Below are 13431 nucleotides of genomic sequence, written 5' to 3' on the forward strand. Positions count from 1 at the left end.
CATTATATTTACTTTTCTCTTTTCGTTCAGGTACAGGAGAGGCTGTAATTGAACGGAAAGAGGAAAGTAAGGGGAATGAGGGGAAACATGACTCCCCCCTAAATAATTCCACACCAAAGAGGAGACTCAGTTATTTGTACCGCCAAGGCCCGCAGGTGTGTGGTGGTGCTGTACCGTCAGGGCAGCGTTGCCAAATTATCGTACTCATCGCATTGCATTTTCGTAGTTCTGACCGATAACTAAAGCAAAAAGCAAAGAAACATCAATAAATAAGAGTTTTAACGCTAACTTCAATTTTCGATCGTCATTTGTGTAGGTACTAGAGTTTGAATCTTGCAAATGATGAATACAATATGGTGAATACGATAATCTGGCAACACTGCGTCAGGGCCTACAGGTGTGTGGTGGTGCTGTACCGTCAGGGCCTACAGGTGTGTGGTGGTGCTGTACCGTCAGGGCCTACAGGTGTGTGGTGGTGCTGTACCGTCAGGGCCTACAGGTGTGTGGTGGTGCTGTACCGTCAGGGCCTACAGGTGTGTGGTGGTGCTGTACCGTAAGGGCCTACAGGTGTGTGGTGGTGCTGTACCGTCAGGGCCTACAGGTGTGTGGTGGTGCTGTACCGTCAGGGCCTACAGGTGTGTGGTGGTGCTGTACCGTCAGGGCCTACAGGTGTGTGGTGGTGCTGTACCGTCAGGGCCTACAGGTGTGTGGTGGTGCTGTACCGTCAGGGCCTACAGGTGTGTGGTGGTGCTGTACCGTCAGGGCCTACAGGTGTGTGCTGAGGCTGACGCACCAACACGTGTGGCGCCATGACCGACACTCGGCTCGCAGCGCCACAGAGGCCGCCGCTCCGAGCACGCGAGGCGGCCGATACTCGCCCTGCAGGGACGCCCGGGCAGGTGTGTGTTCCCGGGCACTAGATCACCATAATATATTCTGTTGATCTAGCCCGGGCACTCACCTGGTGCACCTGGCGGGGGAGGAGCGCCTGTCCTTCCTGTGGGTGTCGCGACGGATGGAAGACGTGGAAGTTTTCACCTCGAAGACGCTCCACACACTTCCCCGCGACGCCGCCATGGCAGCGCTGGGCCATGGCCGCCAACCCCGCCGTTGTCGCCGCCACCAAGTCTACCAACCCCACTTTCTTTTTCTTTTAATTCTCTCCTTGTGTATTTTTATGGAGATAGGTAAATATTGAAGGAAATGGAATTAGAAATATCATTATTGACGGCTACTACCTCTGCCAGCATGAAGGCGGCTTTTCACCTGGCAATTCCTGGTCGGCCATTCAGCCGCGACTTAGTACATGGGCACGTGGCGCGCCTCCCAGACGGTGATCCTGCGCATAAGGTTGTTTTTGTACGAGACAACCTGAGTGGAGACCATGCAAGGGGACGCCCACGTAACTCATGGATGGGTCAAGTCGAACGACCGCTGGGAAAGACTTGAGATGGACAGGACAGCTGCGTCGAAGCTTGATCGAGAGAACCGCTGGAGTAGAGGCGGCGAGTGAGTGAAGCGACGCTCCCCCAGGCGTATGCTCCCCATGGCTGCCAATCCTGCCTCTGCCGCCCGTTAGCCGTACAAGAGCAAAGGCAATAATGAAGGAGATTAAATTACAGATTACATTATTGGTAGCTATTAACTCTGCTGGCAGTTCTTTGACCTCGTCCCAACCTTTAATTAATTTACCTAATTACATCATACATTTGACTATGCTGAATAACTACAACTTAATTTCAGATACTTATATTAGTTTTATTGATCCTGCTCTTTATTATAATTTCCAAAAACTATTAACTCACTCCTTAACTTTCTCCTCGACAAGGACCTCGTTCCGTTTTTTTTCTTTTTTTTTTCTTTATTAGTTTCCTGTCCCTCGAGTGTCCAGTCTCGCTGTGAACGTCCTATCTATTTTCTGTTTTATATCTTCTGGTGAGCAGCCTCCCCTTGGGTCTGTTTCAATTAGTTATTTCCCCTCTGCCACTTGTCTGCCGTCCTCCCTCCCGCATCACTATCACGACCAAGGAGGTATAACCCTTGGCCCTGACCATTGCCACTTTGATTTTAATTAACTTCATCATGCCTTCCACCTTTATTTGTTTTTCAACCGTATGCAATTGTTCTTGTTCATTGCAGTGATTCCTGGCCCTGATCTCTCTGTATTTTTTTCCCACCTCATTACCTATATAAGTATTTCTAAACAGGTAATCCATCTTTGTAGGTAGTACGTTCACAATTATACATGAATAAAAAAAGTAAAGAAGTAGCCTATATAAGTGAGATATTTTGGGGACCTGCTTCTTGATCTTCCCTTCTTTTAAGATGGATCGTTGAGTTGATGCAGCACACAGGTAACACTAACATATAAGTAACAGTACTACACACCACGGCTGACTAACCCTGCCGTCTCTCCTTTATAAGCAGCCCTTGAGCCGCCTCCGTCTCCTGAACACTCCGCGGGGAATGGGACAAGTAATGAAAAAAGTCTAAGAGAAAATAGTGTCATTTATTTTCAACCCTCCACTCCTCTCTCTCTCCTCGCTCTCCCTCCCTCCCCCCCTCTCCCACGACATCAATGAATACCGACAAAAATACAGTAGTAGTAGTAGTAGTAGTAGTAGTAGTAGTAGTAGTAGTAGTAGAAGTAGTAGTTGTTGTTGTTGTTATTGTTTCGTCCTGTTAATGCAGCTGTAGTGATCATGGTGGTAGTAGTGATGATGGTAGTAGTAGTAGTTTTAGTAGTAGTACTAGTAGTAGTAGTGGTAGTAGTAGTAGTAGTAGTAGTAGTAGTAGTAGTAGTAGTAGTAGTAGTAGTAGTAGTAGTAGTAGTTGTTGTAATGGTAGCAGTAGTAGTAATATTAATCTCATCATTGCTTTTAATACAAAAATAATAACATTGATGATGATGATAATAATAATAATAATAATAATAATAATAATAATAATAATAATAATAATCATGAATTACAATACAAATAATCACATTTACAATGTTTGATATTTTACCTCAATATACTATGAATACTTTTTTCCACTGCAAAGTAAACTTACAAGCCCATGAATACCTAATTCCGTCACCTGCTTGCTCCACCAGGCCGAACCACGTAAAGAGATGACAGCCGGAGACAAATATGCAAACCCAAAGGCTCACTACAGTTTCCATGGCCATCAAGTAACAAAAACAGTTCACAGATAGATTGATACACCAGTTTGAAGTCTACTTTTCCAACATCATGTTCATTCAACAACCAAAAATGACAAAGGAAATTCATTTAACTTTTAAACACAACAAACCAAGCTGTCAATCCAGAAACAATAATATTCACATTTATAAGAGCCAGTAAAGGAAAGGTTGAACACTTCATCCTTGTTTCCAGTCTCCTAAAACTCATGTTCAAGGGACACAGCCTTGGCCATGTGGACACAAACCAAGACCACTAACACGCAGTAATGTGGCCATGACCCAATATTCTGAGGAAAATTGTATTGTACTGTTTCCATCTTTCAATAAGCAAGACAAACATTTTCTGTCATCACCACCACTGCCACAACCACCACCACCACCACCACATTACCTCACCCCTAACTTTCCTCCCTCCCTCTCCACCAAGCTGCCTTTGTTGAAAATGATTCCATTCTTTTGTAAGATAATATTATCTTGATTCATAAAATGAGAAATCCATGCTTTTGGAATGTACTGCCGCATTAATGCCTGTTTAACACACCTGTACATCCTCACACAGTGATTGTCATGTCACATCACTTTACTCTGTAACACTGATCTACTGTTTCCTTCTTCACTAACATGTGAGCAACAGTTTGGTTTTAGATTCCACATAATGCACAGTGCCATCAGTCAACCCAGTCATGTATACCCAAAATAATCAGAGGTAATATAGAATAGTAGTCAAATTGGAATTTCAGATCCTCAGAATCAACCCAAATGCACCAATTTTTTTTTTCTCAAAACTTTTCTGGGAACGCCCCCAGACCCCAGCAGTCCATGCTGATGGCACCCTCCCCGCCCCCCCTTTAAGACAACTGAGGCCACTGAAGCAGCTCTGAAGTGATGAATTACTGACCTTGTTTGTCCTCTCACTACACACCACGCCATCACACTCACAAGAGTGTACAGCATCCTTGAAACAATCTACATCTAATACTTCCCCGTTTACTGTACATCTAATTCAAACTTCTTTTCACCTCTCTGATTAAGCTTAAAAATTCACTCAAAAGTTAAAAAATGATGCTCGGCAATCAGAAAAATCCAAAATTCAATAGCAATTTACAAGTTTACATTTTTAGCTTTTTTTCATCATAAATTCAGCATTGTGACTGGCAGCTTTAGCATGGAAAGACTCATGGAAGCTCCACCTTAAGAATACACTAGAACTAATTACCTCTGTTTTTCCATGCTAAACCCCATCCACACACCTCTCCTCTGGATACAGGTGACAAGACAAGGCTTTCTCTAGTGTCAGCATAGAGTGGGCGGCCCTCTAACGGGACCCAAAAAGAGAGTGACTGAAGGAGACGCGACCATAAACTTGAACTCAACAACTGTGAGAAAGGAACTCACTCACTGACAACAGTGCAAGAACTACACTTGTACTCTGCTCAAATCAACTTGACAAATATGCTCTGCCATGTCAGCCCAACAGCCGTCAGTAAGACTCAACCTTTCCCAGCATCCACCAGGCCCACACAGCCTCATTTGAGGAGGGTGCATGGCTTCCTTGTGGATTGGCTGGTGAAAAACACCAATGAGGAAGGGGGCGGGGCTTATATGCCAAGTTCATTTGAACAAGGTACAGACATCAGCTCACCTACCCCTTGAGCCAGCCCCATGCATGGCCTGTGCCAAAGGGAAAACAAGCCAAAGGAACACACCGCAGCAGCCTCATATGATTGTCGTGGCGAGGACAAGACAGCTCTCACTACCCCATCACCCCCATCCCTGCCCCCAACACCACCCCAGCTCTACAGCTCACCTGACCTACACTACTGGTGCTGAGTTACCCTACACACACTGGACTACAAAAACGTTGCTGTGGGACTACGCTGTGGCCACGTACACATCTACACATGCCCGGAGACAAAAGGGTGGTGACGGTTTGTTTTATCTCGTTGGTGAGCTAACAAACACCGGCTGACTGCATACAGCTCTGGCCTTGGTGGGACTTAACAGCTAAACCAAAGGTGCAGGGACTCAGCTTCATAAAAGTGCAAAGGTACAAACTACAAGCAGGTCGCCAAAGGTGTGCAATACAGCTCCAGACAATGCAGCAACTTCACGTGTCCTAGACCAGAGTGGAGAAATAATGATCAAAAACTCCATTAGTGAACAACACCAGCCTGGGAAAGCTCCACACACACGCACACACATATCTGTACTGCAAAATGGCAAGTGTTGACTGACTCTAAGCCTCAGTAAAGTAGTACCAAAAGACTTCATCTAACATTATTCAAAGATAGAAAAGGCAATTGCCCAAAGCACACACCAGCACTGACACATACACACAGACACACACACAAGTGGAGGCAACTTTTACAGCACACAGCAGGAACACTTTACACCTGGCCTTCGTCGATGCTTCTTGCTTTCCATGACACGTAACAACAATAACACCCACCAAAAAGCACATGTAAGTTGACATTCCTTTCCAGATAATTTTTTTTTTTCCAAAGACAACTTTCTTTCACTTTTGTTGGCATAGTTTTCCCAGACAACTCTCTTTCACTTCTTCCACAAGCAACTTTTTCACTTCTTTTCCACAACAGAGCCTGTAGTGTGGGAGCCTGTGGGTGGCTGCCGGGCTCTGAGCTGTACACCGGCAGCAGCAACATGTACCAGGAGCTCAACAAGAGTAGGTTCCGCGTGTTCACACCGTGTTACCTCCACCTTAAAACAGTATAAAATGCTAGAGGAGGGAAGAAGATGATGATGATGATGCGGGGCTAGGGTTGCCTTGGGCCGTAGATAGGTGCATCCTCACACCCACCAATAATCTGTGCGCTGGACTAGCATGGCTGTGCACTGCGGGTCTGTGTGAACACCGAGACAGTAGTGTACGTATACGACACCCACACCGTCATGCAGATTATAACACCGTTTGAAATCACGTACATTGATTAACGACACAGCCGCCTCCCAAAGACTCGAGCCACGCACAAAGACGCAGTAGTCATGGTACAGAGTGGTTCCTCCAGTCCCTTCAACGCTATGCTTACCCATGCAAAGGCTTGGTTTATTGCAGGCCTAAACACCGTGCTATTTACAGGGATGCACACACAACACAGGCCTTGAGAGCCCTGCCAAGCGGACGAGGAAGCTCTCAAAACTAGGGGTGAATGAGAGGCCTGGAAGAATACTTGCCAAAAAGTTTCAAAAGGCAGGAAATGGCTGGACTGCTTGCTCTGAGGCACACAACACAGACAAGAGCAAACGGTGAGTGAGACAAAGATTAAGACAGTGGTGCGTATGCTCTCTTGTCTTCTCTCTCTCTGTCTCTCTCTCTCACACACACATGAACAAACACCTCCAGTATATGACCTTACCATACTCTTGTTAAACTCAGACCAGCAAATTATAATACTGAATGATGTTGTACTAAATTTGCCTTTCCTAAAGTACCACGGTGGAATCTGACCCAAAGAAACAAGAAACTCGTCAAAAACATGTGCCACAAACCCCATTCACAAGTGCTTCCACATTACTTTACTATTTTTTTCAAGAAGTATTACAAGGAAAAATATTCTTTCTCCTTTTCCTGCTGACCACACTAACACAAGCTGACCTGCATCCCCTCTAATGACTGACCCTATTTCATACAGATGGCAGCTTCTTGCATTGTTTTGGGGGACACATTACTCTACTTTTTTTTTTTCAAGAGGTATTACAAGGAAAAATATTCTTTCTCCTTTTCCTGCTGACCACACTAACACAAGCTGACCTGCATCCCCTCTAATGACTGACCCTATTTCACACAGTGGCAGCTCCTTGCATTGTTTTGAGGGACACATTTTAGGGAGGAGCTCTTTAGTACAAGGGCAGGAAGGAACTGAGGTTGTGTCAAGAGAGAAACATAACTATTCAAATTAATGAGGGGGTTAAAGGGAAGCTGAAAAGAACGGAGAGGGCTTTAACCCGGTAGCAGCGACGGGCCTAATTTGTGCCATGATATTTACCCCCAAAAATGGATGATACATAATCTGATCACAAATGCTTTGATATATATTATGAAATGGTTTGTGTGAGGGGTGATTTTTTCTCATTTTTCTCGCTAGGAGGGACCATTAAGAAACATGATCCCCGCTGCTACTGGGTTAATCCTTCCTCCTCCCCCCCTTGGTGCTGCCACTGACTCCACAAGACAGGCTACGAATGGAGGCTTGAATGAGAAAACTAAGAAAAGAAAAAAGAATGCCGTACACATGACCCCCACACCAACACCTCTCTCTCCACACTTTGCACAACCATGCCCATAGAGTTTTCTGTTAATACAGCCCATACACACAGGCACACCCACATGCACGTTTGCAATATATACATAAATACATAACATACATACATATATATATTAGGCAGAACTATAACAAAAGGCTTACATGAAATATTTGGTTCTCGCAATAAACGAATAGACTATGTGCTCTATATATGGAAAGGTGGACCGGTTAGGTGTGTAACTAAGGATTAAACAAACTATACGATATATCATAATACAAGGAAGAGCAAAGAAAATAAATTCCCAAACACAAACACACAAAAGTAATAATGGTAAATCTCTCTCACACACAAAAAAAGAACAAAATCCAAAATATACACAGGTGGCTATAATAATAATAATAATAATAATAATAATAATAATAATAATAATAATAATAATAATAATAATAATAATAATAATGGACACACACCCTTCACCCTCATCCTTGCCTTCACAACAGAACTACTGATGAACACCCTCAAGGAAGTTTTTTTCTGCAAATCTTCAAAGGAAAGACAAGATAAGACAGTGATTACCCTCCTTTGGCATCCCCTGACTGCCTGACCGACTGGCTCCTCACACCTCGGCCGCCCCAGCCAGTCCCAGGGCAGCAGGATACAGGCGTGCGATGAGAAGGGAGAGAGAGAGCAGCGCAAGGGCAGCAGCATCTCTGTCTCGTGATATGTGATTGGTTAGGAACAAGATCCCCTTCCTCCCCCGACAAGTGGCCACCAATGAGCCAAAATCTCAAGAAATACAGCAACCAAAACACAAAAGAAAAGGGGAAAAGGACAGTTACAGAAAGCCTACACCCACTAGTCAGACGAACCAAACCAACACACTGTCAGTAACTTGGAAAACATTGCAGATGAAAACAATGGGAAAAGGGTGAAAAAGAGCTTACAATCCCATTAGTCAGAAGCATTAAGTGTAAGGGAGAAAAGAAAGTTTGCAATCCATGTTAGTCTGACGAGGGCAAAAATACTGTTCACACTCATTAATCTGACACACACTTGAACCTTTCCCTAAGAGTGTGAGAAGAAAATAAAGTGCACACTCTCATCAATCTACAATCTGGCACACACTTGAACCTTTCCCCAAGAGTGTGAGGAGAAAATAAAGTACACACTCTCATCAATCTGCAATCTGACACACACTTGAACCTTTCCCTAGGAGTGTGAAAAGAAAATAAAGTACACACTCTCATCAATCTACAATCTGACACACACTTGAACCTTTCCCTAGGAGTGTGAAAAGAAAATAAAGTACACTCTCATCAATCTACAATCTGACACACACTTGAACCTTTCCCTAAGAGTGTGAGAAGAAAATAAAGTACACACTCTCATCAATCTGCAATCTGACACACACTTGAACCTTTCCGTAAGAGTGTGAGAAGAAAATAAAGTCCACACTCTCATTAATCTGACACACACTTGAACCTTTGCCTCAAATAATGAAGTTAGTAAGAGTTGATCTGGAAAAAAAAAAAAAAAAAAAAAATCATCATTCATAATCAACAGTGAATGACCGAATAAACGAATGACCTAAGCTATGATGCATCCACAGAAGGATAAATCTTTTCATCAGTTACACGTTTAAATAGGAAAAAAAACAAGAAATCCCCGTCTGCCGCACATTCAGAAAGCAACATGGACAGTCTTTTTTGATCTTGGTTTATTTACACTTCCTCTCATGCCCTGGCGACCACACAAGCAACAGCGGCAGGAGACAGACAAACCATCACGCCGCCAGACACCCAGACGCAGGACCAGGAGACTCCACAGCCAGCCACACATAGCACTGGTGGCTCAAGACTCCCTCCAACACAAACCTCTGGAACCACACCACCTGCCATCCCTAAACAGACACCACTGGAGACTCTGGACTGCCACAACTGACACCTCTACACTCATACACCGGCACCACTGGAACATTCACACCACTGGCACCTCTGTACCGACACCACTGGACTGCCCAAACTGTCATCACTGGCCTTCCCTACACTGACATCTCTGGCACCTCTGGACCCACACACCTGGTGCCTCTGGACTCCCACCACTGACACCACAGTAGCACCTGTCTGGACAGATAAAAAATGACAGGACAAATGAAGGACAGTCACCCCAACACATACACTCACTCCCTCACCCTGACACACACTCTACATCCAGTCTCTCTAGGGTAATGGTGGGCAGCCTTACATAGCCCCCACACAACACCCTAAACTCCCTCACCCTGACACATTTACACTCGCCTCAACATTGGCTCTTTCAGTCCCCCATAACACCCTAAACTCGGACTCCCTCACCCTGACACACTCACACTCTCCTCAACCTTCAGTCTGTGAGGGAAATGGTGTAATGCCTCAAACAACCTCCTCATAACACCCCAGCATACTCACTCACTCCCAATCCCGAGACAACACACTCGCCCCCAATGGAACGCATAACACACACACAAACACACACACACACTCCTTCCCTCACCCTGGTCATACACATTTGCCTCAGTGCTCATCCCTACCGGAGGACCAGTGGGTGGCATTACACAGCCCCCACAGACCAAAGGGCAACCGGACACAGCATTTAACATTTGCACAGTTTAATACTCATGTGGAAAAAGCTTCATGTGTGGAATAGGTACATCTGGATTCCATTTCTAGCTCTATTAACTGCAATTTTCTCTGTAGCCGATGTTTGAGAAGCAGATTGTGAGCTTTTATTTTCTGTATAGCTTCTCCTTTATCCGTAAAGAAAAAGAAATCAAATTGGTGTCTCTTTCTGGCAACTAATCCCTTACACAGATTTTTTTTTTTTTTTTTTTAGCCCTAATACTTTCTTATTCCCTCATACCTTCTCTTTTCCCCTCATACTTTCTTTTTCCCATCATATGTTCTCCTTTTGCCCTCATACTTTCTCCTTTTCTCATTAAAGAGGATAACTGAATCTGAAACATATACTGATGACTTCAGGCAAGGGCAGAGCTACAAGAATCCACATCTATTCCACACAGAAGCTTTCCTCTCATCCTGTACTTGGCTGCACCACACTCGCAAGTACTCAGAACTACACTCAGTCACTCCTCAACCACAACAAACCAGCCCCATAATTACAGAAACTCATCTCTCAGCTCCTCAACACACATATAATCTTACAAACTCCGTTCTTGGCTCTTCAACACACAGACAATGTTAAAAACTTATCTTTCAGCTCAACACACAAGTAATCTTATAAACTCATCTCTCAGCTCCTCAGTACACACATAACGCCATGAACACCTGCACTGAGTTCCCCACGACAAGAACTCTTTGAACCGCCACACAAGGGAAACACAACAGTTCTAAAGCACTTGGGCAAGAACCTTCTGGTGTCTGGCTCCCTTCACCACTGGGAGGAAATCACTTCAGGAAGAAAAATTCAACATAAAAAGTCTAAAGAAGAGATACTTAAGGACTGATTTTCTTTGACAGGTGTACCTCCACCCAGCCACACCAGTACATCCTCCTCTCTTGGCCTGGAGCAGTGCATCCAGGTCCTGCCACACCCACAGACACGCCGGCGAGTGGGGATGGCCGCCAAGGAACAAGAACCAGCTCATGGCCTCCCCAGCTCTTGCTTCCTGAGTTGGGTTGCTGGGAGAAGGGCAAGAAGGGGAGCACTGAAAGAGTCCTTGCTGGGGCATTCTGGCAATTAAGCACACTGGCACTGTCTCTCTCCTCTGTGGCACCATCCTGCAACACTGGTGGATAGCTCACAAGGAACAGCAGGAAACATCCTCTCACTCACAGGGAGCAAACACACTCCACACACTCCTTGCCATGGTGTGCCAGGGAGGGCCCAGGTGACGGTGGGGAGCAGTAACCAGTGTCAGGGTGAGGCCAACCTGCCGCTCAAACGCCCCAAAACCTGCACTCAGGGACACCCACACATGCAAACAGGGACCAAGCACTTTCCATGACTCTCACCAAGACCCTGAGTGGCCTCTAACTTACATCCCAACTGGGCTTGGCCGGCGCCGCCGCCGCCGCTGCTCCTGGTGGCGGCGGCGGTGGTGGCGGTCGTGCTGCTACTGGTGGGCATGGCTTGGATGCCTCTGCTGGGACCCTGCCTAGTCTGAGGGCAGCCAGGCTCAGACTGGCTCAGAGGCGACCCTCACCATGGGAGGACGGTCTGGGGGGTACAAGGGGGGTCCTGGGCGGGGGACTTTGGTGAGGTTGGTGAGACTGGTTGGCTTGGGCCTGGCCGGTGGTCTGGCGGGCAGGGTTGCTGGGCTTCCTGGGCAGCAAGCGGCCCCACAGGCTTGGTGGCCAGCCGGCGGCTCCACCTACGTCGTCAGGAGGTGAGGTCTGCTGGTGCACCTTGGCCGAGAGGAAGGTGCAGGATGAACAAGCGGCTTGGGGTTGGTCTTGAGGTCCAGTTCCTGTACAAGGCAATGTGTTACCGGGTCTGTTCCCTCACACCCTGTCTACCTCCCATGCTGTTCCCTCACACACCTGCCTACCTCCCATACTGTTCCCTCCACCTGTCTACCTCCCACGCTGTTCCCTCACACACCTGTCTACCTCCCACGCTGTTCCCTCACACCTGTCTACCTCCCACGCTGTTCCCTCACACACCTGTCTACCTCACATGCTGTTCCCTCACACCTGTCTACCTCCCACTGTTTCCCTCACACCATACCTCCCATGCTGTTCCCTCACACCTGTCTACCTCCCATGCTGTTCCCTCACACACCTGTCTACCTCCCATGCTGTTCCTCACACACCTGTCTACCTCCCATGCTGTTCCCTCCACACACCTGTCTACCTCCCATGCTGTTCCCTCACACCTGTCTACCTCCCATGCTGTTCCCTTACATGAATGACCACCCACACCTGTTTAACCCCTACACTGACTAGGCCATCCACTCTCTCCCACAGCTTTTCCCTATCACTAGAGTCCTTCTACCACACTATCTACTCCCACACACACGCTCTGTCCCACACTCCCTACACTAAGCTATCCACACACACACACACACACACACACACACTCCTCCTCCCCACTTCATGTCACCATCAAATCAGCCAGATCAGCCGTGTGCGTCATCCGAACTCATGACCAGCTTGTGGAAGGCTGCGTCAGGCACCACCCCAGCCACTTCGCCCCTCATGAGTGGCCAGAAGGGTGAAGCCGTCCTCGTGGTGGAGCACTAGCTTGGCCTCCTCCGCCACTCACAGTCTGGGGGAGGAGTGGCAAGGTAGGGAAGGCTGATGAAGGACAGATACAGGAGACAGGACCATTTAAGTGTAGCTCAGGCCATGTATACTAAACCTATTTATTTTTATTTTTATAAGAAGCGGCCGAAAGTAAGGCTTTTTTGTACTCTTTTGTTGCCCTTGAGCTGTGTCCTCATGTAAAAAAAAAAAAATTAAACACTCAGTAAAACACACACACACACACACACACACACACACACACACACACACACACACACACACACACACACACACACAAACACACACAACAATAAAAGTATAATTCTGGCCTGTACCGACAAAAACAGGTTAATACACTCACAGACCACAGAACCATACAAGTGTACCTCAAGCCCTGTATACAAGAACTAGGTAAACATACACAAATGAACCACACAGGACCATACAAGTGTAGCTCAGGTATACAACTAGGCAAACACACACACACTTAGAACCACACAGAACCTTACAAGTGTACCTCAAGCCCTGTATACAAGAACTAGGTAAATACACCCACCCATCCACCTACATCCACACCCACACCCAGCACCAGACTCACAGCAGGCCACTTCCTTCTGCCTCTGCACAGCGTTGTGGGCGCCCTGTATAACACCTTGACCCACGTGGCAAGTGAGTCGCGGTGGAGATGTGTACTGGATTAACAGACACACTCATGGACCTGCATCCTCCTGGGTCCCACAG

At 46.4% G+C, this 13431-nt stretch overlaps 1 protein-coding gene and 1 long non-coding RNA gene across 2 annotated transcripts in view; both read right to left on the reverse strand.

The window, feature by feature from the left end:
- The window catches only part of LOC126992943 (uncharacterized), a 34757-nt gene extending 33659 nt beyond the window's left edge, over window positions 1–1098 (reverse strand). The window contains exon 1 of the long non-coding RNA XR_007747181.1: window positions 962–1098. This is a non-coding gene — a long non-coding RNA (uncharacterized LOC126992943). The remainder of the gene's footprint in view (window positions 1–961) is intronic.
- A 10292-nt stretch (window positions 1099–11390) lies between these two features.
- On the reverse strand, window positions 11391–11551 carry LOC126992944 (uncharacterized; the record flags this gene model as incomplete). The annotated part of the gene is given in 1 exon segment (XM_050851774.1): window positions 11391–11551. A coding segment is annotated over 1 exon segment (147 nt), but the record flags the coding sequence as incomplete, so codon positions are not given.
- Between the last annotated feature and the right edge of the window lie 1880 nt (window positions 11552–13431).

Source organism: Eriocheir sinensis, unplaced genomic scaffold (genome assembly GCF_024679095.1).
Source record: "Eriocheir sinensis breed Jianghai 21 unplaced genomic scaffold, ASM2467909v1 Scaffold528, whole genome shotgun sequence".
NCBI lineage: Eukaryota > Metazoa > Arthropoda > Malacostraca > Decapoda > Varunidae > Eriocheir > Eriocheir sinensis.